We start from the raw sequence: 27,020 nt of genomic DNA, 5'->3' as shown, positions 1-27,020 counted from the left end.
ATGGATAAAATTTTTTTCCTATTTTATGGATAAATGCTATCTATGGAAAATAATTTACTCATCTTGAAATCTGTAAGAACATGAGTAAATTAGTCAATAAAAAAATTGATCAATTTTTCTATAATATTTACCCACAAAAGAACAAACCCCAGGGAGGATTTTTGCACAGAGTTTTTCCGGTCACCTACAATGCTATCTTTCAGAACTGCTAAGAGCCGTCGGATCTGCAACTTGACACGTGGGAGGAATCAATGGACTGCCGAAGCAAACAAAGGATCAAAAAAGATCCGCACCGCGCCCCCACCGACCCCCCACGCCCCGCCCTCCCCGGTATATATAGTTTGACCATTGGACTCGTATCACTCCATACCTGAGACCTGAAATCTCTGTTTCGTTCTCTCTCGGTGCTTTCCTCCGTGCTGTGCTCATCGCCGTCGAAAGCAAGAAACATCGCCGGAGACGACAACGGTGCTGCCAAGAAACCGTCTGACTCGTCTCCCCCACACGCCTGACGCCGTATCTCTGTTTCTTTGTCTCGGTGCTTTCCTCCGTGCTGTGCTCATCGCCGTCGAAACCAAGAAACATCGCCGGAGACGACAACGGTGCTGCCAAGAAACCGTTTGACTCGTCTCCCCCACACGGCCAACCCCGCATCTCTGTTTCTTCCCACGGTCTTCTTCGTCCTCAGCTCTTCGGCGTCGCCGTCGAAGCCAAGAAAACCAAGAATCAGAGACCGGTTACAGAATCTTGATCCTCTGAACCGTCACCGTCTACGCCTCACCTCGTATCTCTGTATCTTCCCCTAAGCGTTTTCCTCCTGCGTGCTGCCGGCCTCCGATCGTCGTCTTCGAAGCCAAGAAACCAAGAAACATTGTGCGAGACGACAACGGTAACATTGCCGGACACGACGATGGCCCTGCTGACCGGCTGGCGGTTCCAACCGTCCGACGTCGAGCTCCTGGACTCCTTCCTCAGGAAGAAGATCCTCGGTCAACCGCTTTCCTATCACATGATCTTGGAGGCGGACGTCTACGGTGATGATCCCAAGAACCTCACCGGTAAGCGAGTTCTTGGTCAAAATCTATCTCCTTCTCCTTCTAATTACTTGGTGTTTCGTTGCCCTGTTTTCTTTCAAGGGTTTTTTTTATTTTGGGTTGCTCACATTTTTCTTGGGCGGTCGCAGCTCGATATTCTATGGCTAATAGGGACGGTGAGTGGTACTTTTTCACCTCCACGGTGCGAAAGCATCCGGGTGCCAGCGACAGCAGCCGGGCGTCTCGCCGTGCAGGTGCAGGACGGTGGAAGGCCACCCAACGCATCAAGACGGTGCTCGATTCCGACCACAACGTCTTGGGATCCAAGCAGTGCTTCTGCTACATGGAAAGTTGCCCTTCCGGTGGAGAGACAAAGACTATATGGCTTATGGAGGAATTCTCCATCCCTCACCTTCGAAGAAAAGCCGGTGCATCCGCAATAAGTGGCTCGAACAAGGTATACATATCACCCTAAATAACTCCCATAGTTCCTGTAGCTACTGATTTTTTTGATTTTGGATATGGATTCCTCTTAACTACATCTTCTCTGTGGTGTTCCTTGATTGCAGCTGGATGAGTGGGTCATATGCAAGATCTACTTGACACCAAAAGCTCGTAAAGTTCACATGATACAGGAGGATCTATACGAAATTCAACCGGTAGAGCCTGTAGCAAAAAGAAGAAGGATGGAAGAGCCACAAACGATGAGTTCACTTTGCATGCACCCTTATCAGGATATTGCCGGTCACTACCAAACTCTTCAGCTACCTGACGATTCTCTACCACAGCTCATCGATGTGTCCGGTGCACCTATTGATGGTGGTTCCCCCATACAGCATACTAGTGAGGATCCATCTATTCTTAGTCAGGACATTACCGATTCCTTCCTGACTCATCAATTAGCCAGCGACACCTTACTGCCTTCTGATCGAGTAGTGCCGGTGCTCGAGGAGGCGATGAGTTCACCTTGCATGCACCCTTGTCAGGACATTGCCGTTCATTGCCAGAGTCTTCAGCTACCTGACGATGCTTTACCACAACTCGTTGATATGTTCGATGCATCCATTGATGGCTATTCCCCTACACAACATACTAGTGAGGAGCCATCTATTCCTCGTCAGGACATTGCTGATTCCTTTCAGATTCATCAGCCGGCCGATGACACCATATCATGTTCTGATCCAGTGGTGCTGGTGCTCATGGAGACGACGAGTACACTTTGCATGCACCCTAGCCAGGACATTGCCGGTCACCGTCAGATTCTTCAGCTACTCGATGATGCTTTACCACAGCTCATTGATGTCTCCGATGCATCCATTGATGGCTGTTCCTCTGCACAGCATGCTAGTGAGGCGGCATCTATTCCTAGTCAGGACATTGCTGATTCCTTCCAGATTCATCAGCCGGCTGGCAACACGTCATCGCATTTTGATCCAGCAACGCCAGTGGTTGTGGACATGATGGAAGGTCCAGAGCATGTGTTTGGGCAAGCTGACTTTGACCAAATCTTGAAGTATGCAGAGGATTCCAGCATTGCATTCTCTCCGGAAATTATGCAAGCTCATGGTGAGGAGACTGAGGAGATAGATGCATTACTTTGGTCATTCCATTATGACCCCTCTATGCCATCAATTGATGACATACTCTGATCATTGGCTGATGGCAGCTTTTATGCATAGCTTGTTTATTTCGTTTATAAATTTTAATCATACTAGATTTGCTTCACATACATTCCTTGATAATTCAGTACCCTACAAAAGCAAAGCACCTCACTATGACGATGAACTAAATGTGCCAATTGCTTGCTATATGAAACTCATATAGTTGTCCATACATGCTTCATGCCTAGATATGCCACAATTTTTTTTACTCCGAGAAACAAGAATTTGTTGGAGAAATATTTAAAGTGAAATATATGTCATGTGTCTATGTATGTCCTAAGTTCTTGCTACCTTGTTATTTGTTGTCCTACACAAGAAAAATTCTGATATACTGCTTGGAAATTGTAGTTTACTTTGTTTTTTTTGAAAGCTCCATACGCACAATTACAGCTTGATCGAGTCCTTAGAACTACTGAAAGCGTTTAAGTGAAGAAATTGGTTTAACAGAATGTTCACCAAGTTTTTCGAGCAAAATTGCATTTGATAGGCAATAATTTGTAGCTTGGCTTTTAGTTAAACTGTTCCAATGTTCAAAATTATCCACCTTTAGTCGGCCATTACTTATGTGGCATGGTCTCTCATATTCTTTGTATTAGTTAAAACATTTTTTTACCGATCCAATTATGATGCATTTTTGGGTTTAATAGTCTTATGCTATCAAATTAATAAAACTTATTCCCCTGGCGAATGCAGATTTTATATGCTCCATCTAAATTTAGAGTTTCGCTTGCTACCTTATGGTAGGAATTCTTTTGTCTACTGTTTTGGTAGATAATGCCATGTCTTCTTGTAATGACGATCCATGAAACCTCTTTCACTTTGTCAATATGGAAATCCATTGTGCTTTTGTTAGCTTCAATTAGCTCATGTCCTCATGTGATCACATTTTTTTTTTATCTGCCTGTATTTTGTTCAAGTTAGTTTGCATTTTACACGTTATTCTCTTTGAGGGCTACAATGAACTTTTCGAAAGAGATGAAGATGCTTTAGTATATATGGAAGAATATGTACGCATTTGTGATAATCTCTCTAAGATCAGTGATAGATTCTACATACTTGTTCGATTACTCATCTTAATTGTCATTTCAAGTCAGTTTGTTCTATTTCTTGGACCGCAGGATATAGTGGGAGAGTCATTTGCACTAATGCTGGGTGAATAGCTGTTTCTTTTGTCAACCATATGAGTGTCTTATTGGTTTCTTTTCTTATTTTAATAACATTAGAAGCTACCCTCAAACTTTTTCTTGAAACTGGTAGGTATCTTCAGTTGTTCAAGTTGGTGGTGTGGTCCTTTGTTTGCATTCAACTGCTAAAATTTCACATAGGTCTCGAGACATTGCATCAGTAGCCAGTAGATGGCATGCATTGATAAAATGCAATTCTAGAGATTCTTCTCAAATGAGAACTACTAATAGCTCTGTTAATTTGGAGGTCGTTCTATCAAAATTATTGTTGGCAGATTATTCAGAAAATGACTTGGAATCATTAGATAGTGCTGCAGTACAAAACAATTCTCAGTTTGCTTCTTATATGTCCTTGTACCACAAGAGGCAAGCTCTTGGTATGTAGTATGTAAACTTTCCAGACCTAAGATATTTTGATGCTTCTTATTTTGGATTTTTTTAGTAGTTAGAAAAATCAAAGCTTTTCCCAAAAATTTCGCTTTGCTATGGTCGATTTGATTTTTGCCTCCTGTTAATATCAGCATAATTGTTGCATAATTATACTACCATATTGCATTTGTTCTAATTAACCAAACTTGGGCGCTACTCTGCTCTGTTCTGACATACTACTAACTGCTAGAAACTTTTCCTGTCAGGAAGCATGTTCCTCTTAATAGATGTGGGGTGCTGAACACAATTTATACTAATAGCTTACTTTGGACTCTGACCCCACTGATGTCGATGAAGCAACTTTCCCCTCAAGCTTGAAATATTGTGCATTGTGAATAGATGAACCAACATCACTACTTTCCTTTGTGTCTAGTTCTTCACTAGATGGTTTGGCAAGACCATTTTCTGTTTGAATGTGAGGAATCTGAATACCTGTTTCTGGAAAAATAACAGTTACTGTCTTTACCAACTGAGGGATCTATTGAATTGTTCTGAAAACCATTCTGAGGTTCCAGCTATGATCCAGATATGTTTTCCGCATGCTTGGTCTGAACTTTTCGGTCATTCAGTTGTTGCAGTTCTTCCAAGAGGTTAGTTTCTGTGTTCATTTGCCCATTTTGTGTTTTATTCTTGTATCAGGACCATCAGTATCATCACGAACTGTATTTTCTGTAGATCTTACCAGAAGAACATTTTATTTCTCTGCTTGATTTGAATTATCTTTAGTTATATTCTGCAAGTGGCTGGAATTTTTTTAATGAAGTTGTAAACCGAAGCCTTTCTCCGAAAGAATGGATGCACTTTGACTCTGGTCAGCATTCAGCTCATTGAACACATTTTATACTAAATATCTCCTCATGAGGAGGATTTCTCTTATGAACTTGAATGGTTGAAGGGTAATGGCAACATTGTCTAGTTCCGCCAATGGAACTATTTCAGGGGCTACATCATCTATATGATAATTTAACTCATTTGCGGCCTCAGCCCCAGCATAAATTACGGTTGCATTTGGTTCCATAGTTCCATGATCCTCACTCCAAGCTTCACTTTCAAAAGCATTTCTCCCTCAGAAGTGTTTGATGGCATTTGTAAAGCATTTCCATTCTCCAATGCATTTTCATTCATTTCCCATTTGTCAATATTCCCATTTTGATACTCAGATTGATCATGGTGAATAGAAGCATCCACAGTCACCATCACTATTTTCCATAAGGCATGATCCAGCATTGGATAATAATTCATTTTGAGACAGCAGTGCTTCTTTGTTAGTTTTCTCATCCTGCACATGGCAGGCTGACTTGGTTTCCTGTATATTTGCAGAAACTTTATCAGGGTAAACCTTCATCAGCTTTTTTACTGTGGCATGATCCATCTTCTGTAATTGTGAATCTATCAGAGGAATCACTTGCAGGATTACTAGGTAGGATTGGAGAAACAGGCATATCCCCATTATTATCATTCTTTTCAAAGTTCCCTACATTTATATCATTAAAGAGCATGGTACTATTAACCTTGCTTTGAGAACTAGAAAAATCTTGTTCTCTTAAGAAGCAACCATAAATACTTTGGTTAATACAGAACAATAGAGCTTTATGTATGTTTAGTGGCAACATCAATATTGACACAAAAGGACATATCAGCATCACAGGATGATGTATGATCTCCAAACTGCTTTTCACTTTCCAATTGATTTGCACTGCATTCGTTACCAGGAACTTGACTGCCATGAAGCAAAATATATGGTTCCAGAGTATTATCTGTAGATGGAACTATAGATTCACAAAGGAACCTGACAACTTTGATGGAACATGCATCCACCATTAGTGTCTAAAGATCAGAAAATAGCATTTGAAAGATTTACTAAGGCAAGCAAGAATTCCAAGCCATATCAGCACATATAAATTTGGTCAGCCCATTTTGATAGTTCCAAGAGCATAGATACTTGTCAACAATAACATACTAAAGAATGAAAGAAGAGGGCCAAGAAATGGTTTCCACACATAAAGGAATAACAATAAAATAGACAAAAGTTGCAAGTAAATCTACATGGTTGTCAAACCATCCACACCATTTATGGGTCTTTTCAAACTTGTATCATTTCTTTCTTATACTTTATTCTGTTGTAAATGGAAATATGAATAACCCACTAGGAAGGAAAAGAATAATTTGTACTATGTAATATGTTTACAAATGCACAGTGAGACTGAGGACCAATGTACATCTGAAAGACAATATGATAAACCAGATAGCTTCACCCTACGTTCTGATTCAAGTGCAATTTTATATGACAGTGAATGGGAAACAGCAAAGTTTTGAGTTATTTAATTAAGATCATATGTGGGTAAAACAGGTGATGTTTTTATATTGAATAGGAAGTTTCAGAACAAATCTTTGTCTTGTAGTTTAGGTTTAAAGTACGTTTGAATTCAGATCTGTTAATTTTTTGTTGGATTTATTTTCAATTAATTTGCTGTTTTATTAGGTCTTAAGAGTCTTAGATTTAGATGTTTTGCTGAAGGTAAGGTGTTTCTGTTATCTTGTGATTTTCATACTCCATTTGGTGTCTACTAGTTTATTCAGTTTCTGAATCCTATTTGGTTGCATTGGTGCAACCAAAGGCTTATTAACAAACTTTCATCAAGCCCCAGGGATTGCTGGGTCTTTCCTGAGACCATTGCTGGAATCATTGTCCTTATTGAAGCACATCTCATGAACCTTGTATATGCCTCTGGGCTCATGAGCTTCATCATGTCTTGCTCCTTCACCAATCGGGTAGTATTCTTAAATGCTTTCTAGTTTCTATCAAGTTACTACAAGAAACCAATTTTTTAACCTCATTTGGTAATTTGGGTTTGTCTAGTTTATATGAGATTTCGATCCACTTTAGAATCTTTTTTTGCGAAGTAGGAATTTTCGAAATTTTGATCTATCATTTTATGTACAAGTAGCACATGCAAAGAAGAGGTGTCATGGTACAGAGGATGTCCATAACTGTCTCAATTTTGCTTTTCTTTTTCCATCATTTTTCTTTGTTTTAATACATATGGCTGAGCAGACTTATGGTAGGAGTTTTTTTTGTCTACTCTTTTGGTAGATATTGCCATGTCTTCTTGTAAAGACTACTTGTGAAATCTTTCACTTTGTCAGTATGGAAATACATTGTGCTGTTGTTAGCTTCAATTAGCTCATGTGCTTGACTGATCACATTTTTTTTTCTTAATCTGTCTCTATCTTGTTCAATTTGGTTTGCGTTTTACTAATTATTCTTTTTGAGAACTACAATAAACTTTTCGAAAGAGATGCGGATGCTTAAGTATATATGGAAGCACATGTGTGCCTTTGTTATCATCTCTCCAATATCAGCCATAGATTCTGTATATTTCTTCTATTACTCTTCTTCGATGTGATGCCAAGTCAGTTCATATCTCTTTTCAGACCACAGGATGTAATGGTAGAGTAAACTTTACTAATGTTAGGGAATTGGCTGTTTCTTTTTGTCAATTATACAAGTGACAGATTGATTTATTTTGTGTTTTAATAACATTAGGAGGTGCTACTGTTAAACTTTTCTTGAAACTGACAGGTATCTTCAGCTGTTCAAGTTGTTGGTGTGTCCTTTGTTTGCATGAAGCTGCTAAAATTTCACATAGGGCTCAGGCATTGCATCAGTATCTAGTAGATGGCATGCATTGATAACATGATATTCTAGTGATTCTTCTCATATGAGAACTACAAACAGCTCTCTTAATTTGGAGGTCATTCTAGCAAATTTATTGTTGGCAGATTATTCAGAAGCGACGAGAGTCATTAGATAGTGCTGTAGTATAAAATAATTCTCGATTTGTTTTTATATATCCTCGTACCATAAGAGGCAAGCCTTTGATATGTAAACTTTTCAGACCTAACATGTTTTTGATGCTTCTCATTTCAGATGTTCTAGTAGTTAGGAAAATCAATAGAGCTTGTCCAACAAGTTTCACTTAGTATGGTCTATTTGAATTTTTTACCCTATAATATCATCACAATTGTTACATAATTCTACCATACTGTTGCATTTATCTACTTAACCAAACCGGACATGACTTTGTTCAGTTCAGCTAGACTATCAATTGTGGAACCTTGTTTGACAAGTAGCATGTTGCTCTTAATATGCATGAGTTACTGAGCCCATATGCTACTAGCAGCATAATTTGGATATCTTATTGACTTAAAATAATCATCACCTTTGCACATGATTACATTGCTGCAAGTAAATAGTTGCATATATTACCAAGTTAGAAAGGAACCATTTTGAAGCTGTTTTCCTTCTTTTAGACATTTATTATTTTTTGAGACTTATTTTGATGATATTATCCTAACATGTCTCAATTTTTTTTCTTTTTCTTTTTCATTTCTTAACTTGGAGTCCAAATCATCTTGATGGTGCAGTTACATTCGTGAAATTTAAGTGATGAGTTTCTTGTACATAAAACCTCAAGTGAATCTATCTCTGCACTAAACTTAGTTGTATTACACTTATAATGATTTATTCCTTTTAATACCATGCTATTTAGGTGATGCAAAAAACCACATCTGCTACAAAGATATTATGAGTAGCCACATGGTAATTGAGGTGATGACATGTTCAATTGACGTAACTACAATTGTCATCCTCAGCAGTAATTCACGATCTCTTTCAGAGACCAATAGGTTATTCTCTGCTCATCAAGCATCGCCGTCCTTAGAGATATCATTGGATAAATTTCTTTGCCCATCTATCAAAATTCCATTTGGCTGGCTACAAGTATTATCCTTCAAGAATTATTCAGAACTTGTACAAGCTTCATTGATATAAAAAAGCCCTTGTTCAACTTCTACTAATATATTTTCTTAGAAGACATTGTTTGTAAACTATACAAGGCTAAATTTGAGACCATAACATCAATTTATGTTAAACTTGCTAAACAAGTCAATTCTAGCATCTAGATAAGCTTAACTTGGACTTATTTAATACTTATGAGCAAATGCCCTGAATTTTTTCCTTTGTTGTTTATTTTTTTAAAGCATGATAGAACATTAAAAAGAGATACTAGATAATCGAAGTTTAGAACATTGCACAAGTATATAACATGATTACTTTGAAATACTTTAGTATTTGAGGCAAATGACCCTATAGCCTTCACTTCTGAAAGATTTGATAGTCCAAATCCTGTTGAGAATTGAGATATATGTAAAAGAAAAGAACCAAACAGTTCATATGTCATAATAAAATCATGGTGTTTATTGCTTGAACTAATTTTGTGTCTCCAATAGAAGCTTTCCATTCTTATTTTCTGAGAAATTTATAATTCTGAATATTCTAGAGGTTATAATAAACATATTTAGATCATGCTACTATTTAGATAACATTTGCATATGCCAATATATGCATGATAATAAAGTTTTAATATTTATATCAAGGAATGCAATCCTAGTACGGGTACAGTATCCATACGTTATTAGTTCGACATATATAGGTGGTATGGTACGTACTTATACTATACCAAAACAGCAATGGAACCATTTTTCCACTTTTTATATTGGCATACCTTAGCATAGTCACTCAGTATGGGTCGGTACGCTCCTTGGAATGCCTTGGTAGGGCCTATACTGATCTAGACATGAGTTTGTACCTATTGCAACCTAGTACAGTATGATGCACCCTATATTAGAGATTCAGGGTGGTGCAACAGTCCATGACTTGTATTCTAGTCTTACTTTGAGCACCAATCATCTCTAAACTAGAAACTTAAAAGCATAAGGGCAGTTACTCTAGTTTTTGTAATTTTGCAGAAAAAATAATTTTTATCTTGAGAAAAGAACTTTGCTCTTGCAATTCTTTATGCTTGCTTGAGAATCATTTGTGCCAAAATAGCTTGTTGAAACAATGTAACAAACTGAATCAAGTTGGAAGGAGAATTAATAGAGAAATAGGAGATAAATGCATATGTGTAGGTTGTGATGTAAGGTGAACTAAGGATAAGAACTTTGACTGCATAAGCAATGAAGTGGTTACAGCAGCGATGCATCAACATAAACATGTTAATGGATACAACAATGAGACAATTTTTAGAATGCAGTCTCTATATATTAATTGCGTGCTTTTTAAACATTAGGAGTTAGGAACTACATTTATATTTTAGTACATTTCAATGATCCGTGATTCCTTGAATGTCATAGGAAAGTTTATAGGTCTTGAACCTCTCATTTATAAAGGGAGGGGAGAGAGAACCGAAACTCCTTTCTTCTCAAGAATATTCAGTAACAGAAGGAGATCTCTCTTTACAACAAGGGCTAGCAGCATTAATTTTTTTCATCGTTTGAACTTTTTCCCTTTTCATAGTTTGATTAGCTGAAAATTAGGAAATGGCACTCTCTCTTCAAAATTTCAAGTACAAGCACAGCAAAGAATCAAGCTACTATTCTTGTAGGAACATTGGCTTATTCCAAAATTAAAATGTATTCAAGGGTCATGTTAGAGGGAGCAAAATGGTATAAAATATAGTTTTTTCAGTTACTATCTAGTTTTAATTCACATCTATCACCACATGCTAAATTTTTTCAGAGTACTATAGGATGATTTTTATTCTTTTTTTTTTTTGTGCTTGCAAAGGACAAAGGACAACTTCATGATACACCATATCGATTGGTAGTAGTGCATCCTAGGCATTACCATGCCATACCGATGCCTTATTGGTATAGAGTATAGAGGGCGTACCAAGTGTCGATGCGTTGAATGGAACCCTATATCGGGCATATCGACACTATGCCAGGATATTACCGGTATAAGGTTGGCACCAAGATGGCAAAACATGGGCAACAATGTTAAAAATTTAATTTTAGTTATACATTAGGAGAATGGATTGTCATGTTCCTTTGTTTTATCTTCCATCAAAAAAGATCCTTTGCTTTATCTTATTTTTCCCCTTTCTTTATCATCATACATACATTTTGAGAGATTATTTTGTCTTCACATAAGAGGTCTCTAGAAATCCTATATATATTATATTGAGGAAAAAGATAATTGTATTTCTTTATCACTTACAATGGCATAATAACTGTATAAATACATAGGGGATGACCATATTAGAAGATCAAATCTCGAAGAATAAGAGCTGACCATATTTAGAGGATCAAATTCCAATCCCAAAGAATAAAGGATGATCATTTTTAAAGGATCAAATCCCAACAAATAAGGAAACAAAATAACAATGAGAGATTTTAGGGATTCTAACACTCCCTCTCAAGCTGGTGAATAAATATCTTCTATTCCTAGCTTGCTTGTGAGTTCCTAAAATCTTGTTGTAGGTAGTCCTTTTGTTAAAATGTCAGCTAATTGACAACTGATGGCATATAAGGGGTGCTAATCAAGCCACTGTCTAGCTTTTCTTTTGTAAAATGTCTGTCTATCTCAATGTGCTTAGTCCTGTCATGTTAAACACGATTATGTGCAATATTTATAACAACTTGTTGTCACAATACAACTTCATAGTTCCTTCTCTCTTAATTTTGAGATTGTATAGAATTATTTTTAGCCACAAAAGTTCACACACTCCATGAGCCATAGTCTAAATTTAGCTTCAGCACTGGATCTTGCAATCACATTCTATTTCTAGCTTCTCTATGTAACCAAATTTTCTCCAAGGAAGGTGCAATAGTCAGATGTTGATCTCCTGTCTATTTGGGATCCTACATAATCTGCATTTGTATAGACTTCTAGAGTCAATCCTTTTTTTTTTAAAAATAAAACTTCCTTTCCTGGTGTTGCTTTGAGGTAATGGAGGATTCTATGAACCACTAGCAAATATTCCTCCTTTGGATTATGCATGAATTGACTTACCATGCTTGTTGAGTATGCATGTCTGGCTGTGTGTGAGAAAGGTAGATCAATCTTCCAACAAGTCTTTGGTATCTTCCTTTGTCCACTATGTTGCCTTTTTCTGTCTTTCCTATTCTGTGGTTTGGATCAATAGGTGTGCTTGATGCTTTGTTACAGAGATTTTCTATCGCTTTGAGTAGATCTAGCATATATTTTTTTTGAGAGATGAATATATATTTTTTAGTATGCTACTTCAATGCCGGGAAGTAATTGAGTTTTCCTAGTTCCTTGATTTCAAATTCTCTAGCTAGGTGTTTCCTAAGGGACTTCTTTTCAGCTTCATCATTTTCTGTCGTAATGATATCATCTACATAGACCAATAGAGCAGTGAGTTCACCTTTAATTGAGTGCTTGATAAACAATGTATAATCTTCTTGACTCTGTTTATATCCCATTCTCAACATGGCCTTTGTAAATCTCCCAAACCATGTCCTTGGTGATTGTTTCAAGCCATAAAGTGCCTTTTTTAAATGACATACCTTATTTGCTCCAAAACTTCCATCAAATTTGGATGGAGGTTCCATGAAGACCTCCTCTTTAAGTCCCCATGTAGGAACGTATTTTTGACATCAAACTGCTGTAAACTCTAATCAAACATAACAGCAATAGATAATAAAATTCGCATAGTATTCATCTTCGCTATTGGTGCAAAAGTTTCTTGATAGTCCACTCCATAAGTTTGAGTATATCTTTTCGCAACTAATCTCGCTTTGTACCTTTCAAGAGACCCATCAGCCTTATATTTCAATGTATAAACCCATTTACATCCCATCAGTTGTTTTTCTTTAGGAAGAATGACAATCTCCCAGTCTTATTCCTCTCTAGTGCATTCATTTCTTCTTTCATGGCTTATACCCAATTCTTATTTTTTAATATCTCTTGCATGGTAGGAATGTCAATTGAGTTTATAGCGGTGAGGAAATTTTTGTGATGTGGGGATAATCTATGGAAGGAAATAAATTATGAAATTGGGTGATGGGTGTAATTTCTGGTTCCTTTTCTCAAGGCTATTGGTAAGTCCAAATCTTGGGGTGTAGACTCTATGGGATTAGACTCAATAGTAGTAGGAGAAAGAGGAATTTCATTACCTAGATCTAGCTCAAATTCATGAATTTGTCTCAGCTCTGGATTGAACTTCTTCCTTCTCGAGTGTGTTAGTAGTTTCGCTGGTGATTTGGAGCTCGGTTGCTGCTACTATTCCTTTTGTAATTCCAATGGAGGTACTGATGGAGAGGAGGAGAGAGACTTGCAAGGAGGGAGAGGCCAGCAAAGGCAAGGAAGACGGAGAGATGAGAGGTATTGAATTATCAAAAAGGGTACCCCATTCCATATCTGCATTAGTCTTCTCTCCCTGATGATAGGAATGGAAAGGTTGGAAAATGATTCATTTTCTTGAAAGGAGACATCTATGGAAACGAAGACTTTTTGGATAGAGGGTAGATAATATTTTGTACCCTTTTTGTGTGTTTGAGTAGCCTATAAACATTCATTTGAGAGCTCTAGGATCAAGCTTACTCCTGTGTGTTGGTGAATATGGACAAAAGACACAACCAAACTCTAAGTGGTAGAGTGTTTGAATAATGAAAATCTGGGTAGAAGTTGGATAGAAGCTATATAGGACTCTTGTGATCAAGAAGTCGTGAAGAAACTTGATTTATTAAATAGGCTGCTGTTAGAACAGCCTCCCCCAAAAACTTTTAGGAGCATTGGATTGAAATAAGAGGGCTCAAGTGACATTAAGTAAATGCCTATTTTTTTGTTCAGTCACTTCATTTTGTTAGGGTGTGTCAACACAAGAAGACTCATGGATAATGTCTTCATTTTGCAAGGTGGATAGAGTTAGGTTGAAATAGTCCCTACTCCCTAGCATTATCCGATGGAACCCTTTTAATAGGAATCCCAAATTGGTCTTTATCATTTTGTCAAAAATGGAAAAGATGCAGCTAACTTCTGACTTCTCTTTTATAAGGAACAACCAAGTTGTTTACATACAGTCATCAATAAATAAAATAAACCACCTAGCACCAGTGATATTAGGGATTTTAGATGATCCCCAAACATCAGTATGTATCAAGAAAAAAGGATGGAACGACTTTGTATCACTCAAAGAAAATGACACATGATGATGTTTTATAATTGCACAAGTATCACAATGAAAATTATTAATAGGAATATTTCTAAAGAGTAAAGGAAATATTGTTTTTAGTAATTAAAATAGTGGATGTCCAAAATGAAGGTGATGAAGCCAAATTTCAGATTTATTAGATGAGGAGGAAGGGTTAGAGAGGATATTTTGGGAGCACGAGAGAGTCAACCGAGCCCCTTCATCCATAGAACCACTCACACCTTTAAAAGGATAGAGGCTATTCCTTTCCTTAGCAAATCCAATCATCTTCTCCGAACCCTGCTTCTGATACACACAATGAGTAGGAAAGAATGTCACTTGGCAATCTAAGTCTTTTGTAAGCTGATGAATAGAAATGAGGTTGGTGGATAGCTTGGAAACATAGAGGACATTTTGTAGGAAAAGAGGTGTTAATTTGATGGTTTTCTGTCTTGTAATAGTTATTGGAGTACCATCAGCAACAGTAATTGTCTTATTGTCTGACCTTAGCTTATAGATATCAAATCTGGTGGGAATATTGGTCATATGGTCAGTAGCTCCTGAATCAATGACTCAGTAGCCGAAATTGTTCACAGGTTGGCATTAAAAATTTCAAAAATAAGATACTTACCAGATTGAGCCAATGAGCATGAGCTAGGGGAATTAGAGAGGGAGTTGAGTAAACCTCGCAATTTTTCAATCTCTTTTTTGCTGAAATCTTGGGTTTCTTCTTTTTTTAAGGCTGGTTTATCCGATGGAGGTTCCTCATTTATGAAATTGGTTTATCCCTTTGCTGACCCTTAAATCCACCATTGTGAGTGAGAACTTAGGCTTTGCCATGAAGTTTAATGCAATTCTCCTTCGTGTGGTGTGGCTTTTTACAATAGGTACAGCAAAGATTGTCTCAGATGGATGGTTTTGGAGAGGAGCTATCATTTGACTTGTCACTATGGCCTCGGCCAAGAGAAGTCGGCTTGCCTCCATCTAGAGTCTTTATAGAGATCATTGCTAATTTTTGGTGGATTGAGTTTTTAACATAACAAACTGTCGACTTTCTTCAGCATGAATAAGGGAGAAAACTTCATTCAATGGAGGCAACAGATCCTTCCCAAGAACTTATACACGGAGTGGATCAAATTCCATATTCAGTCCTGCAAGAAATTGAAAAATATGATCCCTTTCCACCAATTTGACAAGGGCTTTAGCATCTTCACTGCAGTGCATCTTAATGTCTTGGTAGTGATCCAACTCAAGCCAAAATCCATTCATGAGATTATAATATTCCGTAATAGAGAGATTACCTTGTTTGGTAGTCGAGATTTTGATCTTGATTTCATAGATAACTGCAGCATCTTGCATTTTGGAGTATGTTTGGTGAACAGTGTCCCAAATATCCCGAGAAGTAGGAAAAAATATTAGATTGTTGCTGATATCTGATGGCATGGAATTCCAAAGCCATGACATAATTATGGAGTCCTCGTCCCATGCCAGAAACTTGGGATCGATAGAACTTGGTCTTGTTTCAATCAAGTGATGAATTTTGTCATGCCCCTTGAGAAATATCTTGATGATTTGCGACCACTGGGGTAGTTTTTCCATCCAGTCGGTAGGAGAGAGTCATGCTTGGAGTTCCCCACTTAGAATAGTGGGATTGCCGAAAATCGGTCCAATAGAATTATTGGCTGCAATTTCAGAGGTCGGAGTAGTGGCTTGTGACATGGTTTAGCGATAGTGGAGAATGGGATGAGTGATAACGGCAATAAAGGCCGGAGAGGAATAGGATCGAAGGCAATGAAGGCTCAAAAAAAAATAGGTGTCCATGAAACCTTGCTCTGATACCATAAGAAAAAGATAATTGTATTTTCTTATCATTTACAATGGCGTAATAGCTGTATAATTACATAAGAGATAATCATATTTAGAGGATCAAATCCCAAAAACAAGGGATGACCATATTTAGAGATCAAATCCCAATCCCAAAGAATGAGGGATGACCATATTTAGAGGATCAAATCCTAACAAATAAGGAAATAAATAATAATGAGAGATTTTAGGGATTCTAACACACACACACACATATATATAAAACACTTGGAGTGACAACTACTAATTGACTCATGTTTTAGTCTTAGGATTTCTTCATATTCATATTGTTTTCTTGGCCTTGCAGTTATGTATTTGCAATCCAACCCTAGCAGAATCTTCCTTGTTGGATGGATGGTTGATTGTGCATTAATAAATAGAATCTTCTTTCTTGAGCTAATGTTGCTTCTGTTTGTGCTCCACAAAACCATACTCTTTCCTGCCAAGTGATGTATGATTAGTCAAAAGCTTCATAGTATCAGAAGAACTAAGCGGACATTTAGAGAAAATTCAGAATTTGGATGCCATCGAAGAAGTTTGGAATCTGAAAGATGAAGAAAGGACTGAAGTAGTTAAAGCTAAATCATTGCTGTAAAATATCTTATGTGAGAAGAGATTTTCTATGGGCAAACATCTAGGCAACTTGTCTTAAAAGAGAGGGACAAGATGTTGGAATTGTGTTGGGGCATGCATGTGTTTTAAATTTTTTTTTTTTAAACAACGTAGCAAAATAGAAGATTAAAATATCTTTTAATCTAAATCATGTATGCATATAATATAGAACCCAAGGATCTACTTCATTTTGCTGAAATTGAACATAGCTAAATTTTATACTGAAATTAAATATGTGATTAAATCACATACTGTTTTGCAATTTCTTTTTTCAAATCTGGATTTGGAAGAGAGTAGGTCTCTCTTAGCCACACAAGTGCGACCACCTCTATGGATATCCACTCAGGATCAGTCTGGAACTGTCCTCTTTGGTATTGATCTTTCTTCTCCAAGAACAATCACCCTGCGAATTTGAACGAAGTCTGAATCGTGATTATTTCTTTGATCCTTTCCTTGATCTTTTTCTTCTCTTCTTCTCTTGCTTTTCTTCCTTGATTATGAAGCAACCAAGATCTGGAAACCAGCAAGAAAGGGGATGCCAAGCTCCTCTTGGGCATGGAGATGCAGGACGCCCAACTCCTTTGGGTTGGATCCAAAGGGGAGAAGAGAGGGATGCATGGGGAGATCTTATGGGAGGTGTGGGCTGCTGGAAATTTGATATCAAGAGTCTTAGATAAGGCTCCTTTAAATAGGCAAAATGTTTGAATTCTATTCAAAACCAAATAGCCATTAATACAAGTCCTACTTGAATTAAGAATCCTTATAGCCTTAGATATTTGACTCTCTTTAGGAGATCCATTAGGCGCAACTATTGGAGCTTTTACATCCACTTTTCACACGCCACGGGGCCTAAGGGATGCCCCATGCTGGTCCCACATATCCTCTTTTAAGTGGGCACACCTAACTTGATCAAATCAAGTGGTGTCCCATGCAAACAATCAAAAAATTGATTAAGAGCTTGAACTCTTAATGTATATGATCCAAAACCTTAGGCACCCAACAATTGAAGCCAATAAATCTAATTCATTTAGGTTATTAGCAGGTAATTAACTTGAATTAATCTTATCAAATAAGAATTCAAGTGTAAAGAGAAACTTGGATTCAACCATGTGTTAGCAAGGTTATCCTGAACCTGATAGAGTTTCTAAACCCAATTGAGACTTCATAAGCCAATTGCTTATTCCAGGTCTAATTCTTTGTTGTGTGATCCCATAGGTTCAATTCTATCTGGTCGTGAGATAATACAATGATCTCTATCATAATATCATTAAAATTTTTTTCAATAGGTCAGAACGATTCCCACTCTAACTCATCAAGAATTGTTGATCATGAGCAATCTTAGTTAGTTCTCACAATCCATCAGTGACACCTAGTAGTATGTAGTGGCAACCCAATAGAACCAAAATAGAACTTCAAGATGTGTCACATATAATTCGATCCTCTATTGTGTGTCCCGATTAGATGGCAGATCATGGATAAATCATCAAATCTCATCATCAGTCCATATGATAGATTTAATTAACTCAAGTCTAATTGTGATCTCATGAAAATTATTTCCATCAACACACTGCTGTGGCCACAAACCTCAGACTTAGTCTTTTAAATCTTATAGGACTACTCTCTATTAAGGTCGATAAATTCTATCTAGATGTGCATCCTACTCCTATAGTGGATCAATTGTTGTCAACATTCACTACAAGGTCTTAATAAGGTCATGTTTATGTGTCAGTCAAATTCCAGTAGTCTCACTGCGAGCAGTCATACCATCGTAGGTCAAAGGATCATTCACACAATTACAGCATCGAGATGATCACTGGCGATTGATTAAAAATCTAAGTGATCTTTCGTATGGTCACGCTCAGTACTAGTTGTTCTCTAACAACTATCTGCATTCATCGCTCAGCGTCTTTACACTGTAGATCAGAGACTCATCTATCTAGAAGAAAGCGATCTATGCATCGGTCTATCTGGATCAATCACTGTTCTCATGATGATACTATGATCGAAAGCATTTAGGAATTTTATACATGTCTTTAATTTTTAACATCAGGTTTGCTATACCGTGCCGAACCGGTCAGTACACCCCATATCGTACTGGATCGATGAGAAACTGGCATGATTCGGCCGTAAATTCGGTATACCGACGGTACGAAACGAAAAAAAAGAGAGAGAAAGAAAGAGAGAAGAGGAGAGGGAGGGAGTGGGAGTCGTCGGAGGTCGGCAGTGGCCGGCTGCGATCCGGAGGGCTTCCTAGCCCCGTATCGCCTGATAGGGCTTTCAAGAGAGTGAGAAAGAGAGAGAGCGCTCGGAGGGGGAAGAGACCTACCGGACAGACGGCACCACTGTCGTGAGGCCTCCAGTGGCTGGCAGCCGACGCCGACGGCCTGAGGGTGGTCGAGCGGGCGGAGCCCCTTCGCGGCTCTGCCCCTTCTTTTTCGAAACAGACGGTCATCTGTTTTGATTTTTTTTTGATTTTAAACTCATGAAGCCGACAACTGGATTGCTGACTTAAGGGATTTTAAAAAAAAATAAAAATCATGAAGCCCGGCAAACTATTTGCCGGCTTCACTTAAAACTATCTTTTTTAAAAAAACTCACGAAATAGGGGCGACGCCCCTGTTTCACGCCCGCGGTGCCGCGCACGCGACTACGCCCTCCGACGGCTACGGCGGCCAGCCGGAGGCCGTCCAGCGGCGCCATCGGCTCCTTCCTCTTTTTCTTTCTTCCTCTTCTCTCTCTATTTCTCTCTCTTTCTCTCTTTTTCTTCTTCCAGTTCGGGTCCGCTTGCCTTCGTCGGTTCGGTACGGTACGAAACTGCATCGGCGGTATCGATTCAGCATACCTTGCTCAACACTTTGAGAATATGTATCGAAGTATTAATTCCATGGATGATTCAAGGACGCATACTCTTGAATGAAAATAAACTTGTCATTTTATTGATCAAATCAATGTATTGGTACAAAATTGTGTCCTAGATTTATTACAATGTGTCAGCTATATTGACTTTTAAGACATATATCTAGCAATCTCTCACTTGGACTAAAGCCAATTGGCCACTAATCTAAGTCCTATGTTCTCAAGGTGGACTTTCATCTTTGGCTGGCTCAATTGTTTTGTCAGCGGATCTGCCATGTTATCTGCGGAGTCTATTTTTTGCACCTTGACATATTTCTTTTTGAGGTAGTCGCTTGTACCACTGCTCTATGTGCTTGGACTTTTGGTGAGACCTTGACTCCTTAGCAAGGGTTATGGCGCCGTTGTCTTTGCAGTATATTGTCATAGCATCTAATGGTATGACATTCAGTTCTGCAACTAACGTTAAAATCAGATTTCGTCCTACACATCTACAGCATACTCAGCTTCCATTGATCAGTTGTTTGGAACCTTTCCAACATACTAAACCAACACAAGAACCTTTTTTTCTTTCGTAAAATAGCGAATGGTGGGAGGCAGTTCAATCTCATTAGTCATTTGGATAGGGATGGATGTTCACTTTATAATGAACATGTAATTGCCAAAGTTTCTCTGGTGCACTTCTCTTCTTCATTTAGAACATCTGTTTCTTTGGTTGGCGCTGGGGATTGGTGTTCCTTAATCCTAACAAAGGGTTGGATGCACAAGGCCTTGACTTGCCTTTCAAGAAGATGAGATTAGATGAACTATTTTTGAGAATGCCCTTGGGCATGATCATTTTCCAATTATTTCTGACACAAATATTGGTTTGTGATTAAGTCAGATCTTTTGAAAAAGTTGTGAGTTGAGTCTTGGTCGAGCTGGTTTGCGAAGTATAGATTTTACTTATATTGTACTTATTCATAAAATAGAGGATGCTACTCCTGTCAAGGACTTTGGGCCTATCAATTTATTGAATGGGGTTCACAAAATTGTTATAAAGATTCTTGTACAGGTTGCAAGGTGTCCTGCATGAGCTGGTGATGGATGGTTAGTTTGCTTTAATTAAAGGAAGATCTATAATGGATTGTTTGTTACTGCTCAAGAAGTAGTTTCTCACACTTGTAGAGGTGAAAACTGACAAGGATTCTTCTGAAATTAGACTTTAGAGAAAAGCATATGATGCTGGTGATTCGAAATTGTTTTTGAAGATTCTCCATAACAGGAGGTTTTCTCGGATGGATCAATTAGATAGAGTGTTGCCTGGTGTCTGGATGTTCTGCAGTTCTTTTGAATGGTAAACCTGGATGTTGATTGCTTGTTGAAGTGGTTTGAAGCAAGCAATTCCCTTATCTCCATTTTCTATTTATTTTGATGGAAGATATTTTACTAAGAATGTTGTTGTTGGTGCAAAATAATCCTTTAGTTGAAGGTTTAAGAAACATTCTGGAGCATGAGAATGTGGTTTCTTTGCAGTATGCTCTGATGATACATTGGTTTTTGAGATTCAGATTTCGTGCAGGTTAGTAATATAAATGTTGAAAGAAGAAGCTTAAAAGGAATTCCATTGATTAATGAGATCCCATCTTTTTAAATAGATGAAAAACAAGTACATCAGGAAAGAAATGAGATCCTATCTCTTTAAATAGATGAGAAATAAGTATATAAGGAAAAAAGTACATACTTAAAAGTAAGTACATATCATGTTTAGAGATATACTAAGTTTAGAAACATACTCATTATGTCCTTCCTATATAAGGATTTATTAAATAAATATAATTCTAAAACTTCCCCTCAAGCTGGAGTATATATAGCAAATATATCCAGCTTGTTACACAGAGTTAAAAATACCAAAAGACAGAGATCTAATGAAAATATCAGCTAACTGCTCGAATGGAGTGAAAGGTGTTGTGATGAACTTGTTGCAGCATCAGAATTGGGAGTCAGAGGCGTCGGGAGTTGTTTGTTGTCGTTATTTGAGGACACTATAGCAGCCAAAGAAGAGGACAGAAATAGCCAGATTGCTAGATGGTGAAAGAGGGGGCGCAGAGAAATCACAAGCAATGTTCCACTTCCATGATTAGTAGATAGCTAGAAAGAAAGTCAGATAACCTTCACACAGTATAGGAAAGATACCTATGCTGTATAGAAGAAGGGAAGAGAAAGAAGATCAAGAAACAGGGAGAAGATCAAAAAATGGAGGGTGAGATCAAGAAGAGAGGTGGTGGGTGGTGAGGGAGGAGGTGGCGGTGGTGGAGATGGGTGGCGGCTAGGGTTATGGAACCTAGCACTCCAATACCATGTTGAAAGAAAAAGCTCGAAAGGAATTAGGGCTGGAAATGGGCTGGGCTAGGCTGGGGCACAACCCTGCCTGAGGCCGGCCCAAAAATTTTTTTCGGGCTTCGAGCCGGGCTTAAGCCCGAAAAAATTATAAAATGTAAAGTCTGAGCCCGAGCCGGCCCAAGCCCAATTGGGCCGGCCTGAACTATTTATTCGGATCAAGTATTGGACTGGCCCAAATTTAAAACCTCCAAATGTTTGCAGGAAAAACAGGGAAAATATAGTGTCGTGATCATGGGCGTCAAGAATTAATCATATAGAGATTCAACCACTTATTCTAACGATTGTTACGGGCTTGTAGACTCAATGGATCAGTAGTTTGCCTTGTCTTAGCCCTAGATTTATCTTTGGTTCGCATACAAAACAAATCCAAGTTTTCCATTAAAAAGAAAAGTCAAGATTACAAGATTTGGAAGACTGGTATGTTATCCTATATCTACCCCTGAGAGAGAGAGAGAGCTGATATATCAAGAATCTAGAATTCCAAACTCTTGCTTCACATGCGATCTTAGGATGAGCTGAAGCTGGGCCCTTGTCACCAAATGGCTGCGAAAGATGAGTAAAATAACAAAAATTTGGAAACCAAGCATCCAGAGTTGCAAATGAAGAATCTTGACAAGTTAATTATACTCGCCAAGAAGTGGTGTCCCCAATGCATCTCCAAACAGTGCCGATCTTTAAAGAACTGAGCCAAAGAACCCGTTGATCAATCAAAAATGCAAGAATCACAAAAGAAAAATCATGACAAGTGGATTATGCTTCCAAGAAGTGGTGCCCCAGTCCTCTTCCAAATAGTGCCGATCTTTAAAGAACTGAGCCAAAGAACCTTTGATCAATCGTAAACACAAGAATTGCAAAGAAAGGCGCGATAGAGAGAGTGAGAGATAAGAGACCTGATTCTGGTGATATTTATAAAAGGCATCCAGTTGTTGTACTACGAAACCCATGTTATGCGAGGAGGTGAAGCGCTCAAAGCGAGGTCTAGAAGAAGCACCACAGGGACCAAGAAGGAGATCCTGGCACTAGCAGTAATGATGGTGGAGGATCAGGGTAGCGGATCATTAATACATTAATGTAACATAAAAATCATTAGAATCCTTGATAATTATTCTTTGTTATTTAAAATTGGATGCTTTTTATGATTGTTTCAAGAATTGTGGACTAATCATACTCCAATCTACAAAAATCTTATATATTTGCAGTTAACAAGTTTGTAATGTGCAAGCCTTGAGTCTTTATTTTGAGGTTTTCATACGAAATGCATGCAGACCGGATGTACGCTGGACACGGATCATACAAGATTAAAAGCCAAAGAGATAGAGTTGAGAGATGAGATAAGATTTTGAGATGAGATGAGGGAGATTTTCGATGAATTAAAAGATTAAAAGGTAGTGAGACCCATAGCTTTTAAAAGTGAGAGACGAAACCTTTACGTAAGGGAGTGCTAGGCGCGTGGCTTGCACAGAGACTGAACGCGGGCCACAGGCTTATGCACGGCGTGGACCCACGAAGAGCGCATGATGTGCTTTTGGATGTGGGCCTTGCGCGCTGACGCGAGACTTGGGCGCTGCACCCGGAGCCTGGACTTGGGGTGCGGCTTGGGCACACATGCGGAGGAAAGAAGCAGGCGGATGTGCATGGCTGGGTGTTGTATGCGGCAACGAAGGAAAGCAAGCAAACAGACGTCCGGGATTCAAGAAAAAGAAAAGAAAATAATTATTTTTAAAAAATTTTTAAAAAAAGTTTGGATTGGAAAATCCTTTTCCCGATTGTCTTACCCTTGATCTTCAATCTTATCCATCCATCTCTTAGTCTTTATTCCTTTCATCAGTCCCACATCGACAAATTAATAAAATCTCCTCCCTCTTAACACCTATAAAAAGACCTCCATACCTCCACCTTGGAAATTATCTGAGGGATCCGGGGATCTGGAAATCCTTCAAAAGCCTTGCAAGGAGGGAGAGGAAGGGAGCAGCTCTATGCATGGCTAGCAGTCTTCGTCTTCGAAAAAAATAAATTTTAGTTTTTTATTTTTAGATCTTGCATCTTTCTTTCATGCAAGTAGATATTTGAATAATTGCAATGTTCTTTTTTCTTCATGAATAAAGTGTATTTTTTTTCAAATATTAATATGATATGAGTCTTTGAATAGTCTATGACTACGTAGAGACGGATCGTATCCAGCAATACGATCCATGCTCAGTAAGATAGATTATGCTCGAAAATCAATCATAGATCTATTGACTTAAAGAATGAATACTAGATTTATAATTAAAAATAAAAATTGAAATCCCCAAAATATGCTTTTTTCTATTACTTCGAATTTTCTATTTTCAATCCTAGCTTAATTAGTTATAAGTAAAATTCCTTTAAAATCTTAACTAACTCGAATACAACTTAGCCCACGGTCCCTGTGGATACGATCCCAACTTAACCCATCTGTATAGTTTGAGTTAGGTTTATTTTTTGTCCGTCCACGATAGCGATCAAGATTTTGGTGCCGTTGTCGGGGACCTTGGCACGGTTGTTTTTGAAAAATAATCTACAAAATATATAAAATAAAAAAATATTTTAGTGCTTGTTTCTATCTTATATTGCTTTATTGCTTTCTAGCTAGATTACTTTATTTGCATAGTTACGTAGTTATCTTATTTTGTATAAGTAATTTACTGCTTATTATTCTTAGTGATTTTCTACTTTTTATAGCTTAGAATAATTTACTGCTTTATATAATTAGTGATTTTCTGCTTTCTAAGTAGATTAGACTCTTTGTCTTTTATTTAATTATATAGTTGCCTTTTATTTTTAACTTTGAGATTACTTTATTTGCATAGTTTAGTGGTTACCTTATTTTGCATAAGTAACTTATTGCTTTATATTCTTAGGAATTTACTGTTTTTTATAGCTTAGAATAATTTACTGCCCTAAAAGTAGATTTGATTTTACTTTATTAGTAGGTTGCCTAGTTGCCTTTTAATCTTAGCATAATTTACTTCTCATTTAGTTAGATTCTTTAAATCTCCTCAAATCTAATTAACTTAATTAAAATCTATCTTCTATTCTTCTTGCTTTAAATAAACTAACATAAAAAGAAACAAAATATACATCTCATAATACTTTAATATACAGAAACTTAAAACACAATAAAAGAACTTAACATATTTGGACACCTTTTGTAATTGCATTGTATTTTCCATAAAACATTTTAAGGGCACTTAACCTAGTTAAACAAGATAAGATGGGGATTTGATCATCCTTTCTTAGTCCAAAAACCACCACCCTTCATATTGCATTGACCTAAATCTTTAATTTAAAATTAATTAGATACTGACCCCTAAGGATTTTCGAGTTCAATAGGACAAGAGAACCGGAAGGTTGGATCGGGTTTGACTTTGACTAACCAATTGGTGTCTAGGAAAGTGGTTTAGGGATGCAGTTCTGAAGAATGGTGGTTATTTAATTAGGTTTGTTGCGAAAGCACGAAGAGTCTCTCACACCATTTATACTTACCTGATCAATTTGGTTGGTTGATTTTGAACTTGGAGTTCCTGAAGGTGATCTTGGAACAGTTAGGAGCTGTCTAGATTTAAATTAACCTAAGGATAGAGAGTCCATTCTTGTTTAACTTGATTGTAATTAACACCAAACATTAACTAATTCTTCCAATCTATCTCTTAGATCTAGGATCCTGTAGGCTCTTGTCTTTAGAACTTTCTCTCCTCGTCCCTCTTCTCATTCTTCAAATAAAATAAAATAAAATAAAATAAAAATTAATCACAAGGGAATTGTTCTAATCTAGATCCTTTGATTGCATATCAGAACAATTCGATAAATTAGATCCGTGTTGCGTCCTACTAAAGATATTAAACTTAGTACTTATTGGGAGGCAACTCAATTTCTTTGGAGTAGTCTTAATAAAAGTCTGATTGAAGACTTTAAACTGAGCGCTTCTAGGAGGTAATCTAATTTTGTATTTTCCTTTTTAGTTTGCTTAGTTTTTTTTTAAGACAGACAGTTAGATTGAAGGGAGAACTAAAGCTTCAAGACCCATGTTGGACTAAGAGCACATTGAGTCAGGTGTATTCTTTTCTCTCTTTTGCACCCCTTATTTTTTTTCTCCATTGAGGATAATATCGATTAAGTTGGGGGAGAATAATAAAAAAAATTAAAAAGTCTTCGATAAGTTAGTATTTAGCGTTTAGGCATCCGATTATGCTTAAGAATCGAGCTAAATCAAGTATTTTTTAAAAAAAAATAAATTGATGAATAGATCAGAGAGTTTGTGATATACTGAGGGATAAATATTAAGAAAATTCAATAAAGAGTTAAGTATAAAACATAAATATTTTTCAATAAGCACTTCTAATTCCTCCTACCAGTATCAAAGAAGAGTTTACTTCCTATGGGCTAGTGCAGGGCAATTATACGTTTCTTTATAAAATAAAAATCACTTTTAAAATAAAATAGTTTTCAAGAACTTCACGCTGAGTAATCGGTCCTCTTGCCTAAGCAAGCATCGAGTTTCATGTCAAAAGTGTGAAGGACAAAGAAGCTCTATTGTAAAGCTAGTCTTAACTCGTAGCCTATTTGATTCGAGCTAGTAAGTCTGAGAGATATTTTATATTTAGTGTCCTAAAGCTATCTGGTTCAAGGAGTCATCAGGGTTCGCTGTACCGGGCCGAACCGCCCGTACGAGGCGTACCGAGCCGGACCGGTAGTTTACCGGTCCGGTTCGAACCTTTTTTTCGAAATATTCTCCGAACCGCCCCGAACTGCTCGGTTCGGTCCGGTCCGATTCGTATCCATACCGCCTAAAATCGGATGGTATGGATCGGTTCGGTCTGGTTCGGCGTGAACTAAACCGTACCGACATGCCACATGAATAAAGTGGGGAGGGAGGGAGGAGGGGGTGGGGTCGGAGACTTTTTAAATCATTGAGCCTGTTAAGAGTTCTCTGAGAAGTCTAGAGAATTCCCGAGGACCCGAAGCTTATGAAGGTCTCAA

At 37.7% G+C, this 27,020-nt stretch overlaps 1 protein-coding gene across 1 annotated transcript; it reads left to right on the top strand.

The window, feature by feature from the left end:
- The first annotated feature begins 378 nt into the window (after positions 1-378).
- On the top strand, positions 379-4,884 carry LOC140859438 (uncharacterized). Its single transcript, XM_073261212.1, has 4 exons — positions 379-1,058; positions 1,184-1,491; positions 1,604-2,600; positions 4,515-4,884. Exons 1-4 carry the CDS (start codon positions 911-913, stop codon positions 4,547-4,549), a joined length of 1,488 nt encoding a protein of 495 aa, XP_073117313.1. The 5' UTR covers positions 379-910; the 3' UTR covers positions 4,550-4,884.
- Positions 4,885-27,020: the final 22,136 nt, after the last annotated feature.

The sequence above is a fragment of the Elaeis guineensis genome, chromosome 7, assembly GCF_000442705.2.
Source record: "Elaeis guineensis isolate ETL-2024a chromosome 7, EG11, whole genome shotgun sequence".
Taxonomy (NCBI): Eukaryota; Viridiplantae; Streptophyta; class Magnoliopsida; order Arecales; family Arecaceae; genus Elaeis; species Elaeis guineensis.
Note: the sequence above shows the minus strand (reverse complement) of the source record. Positions and strands in the feature narration are given on the sequence as shown.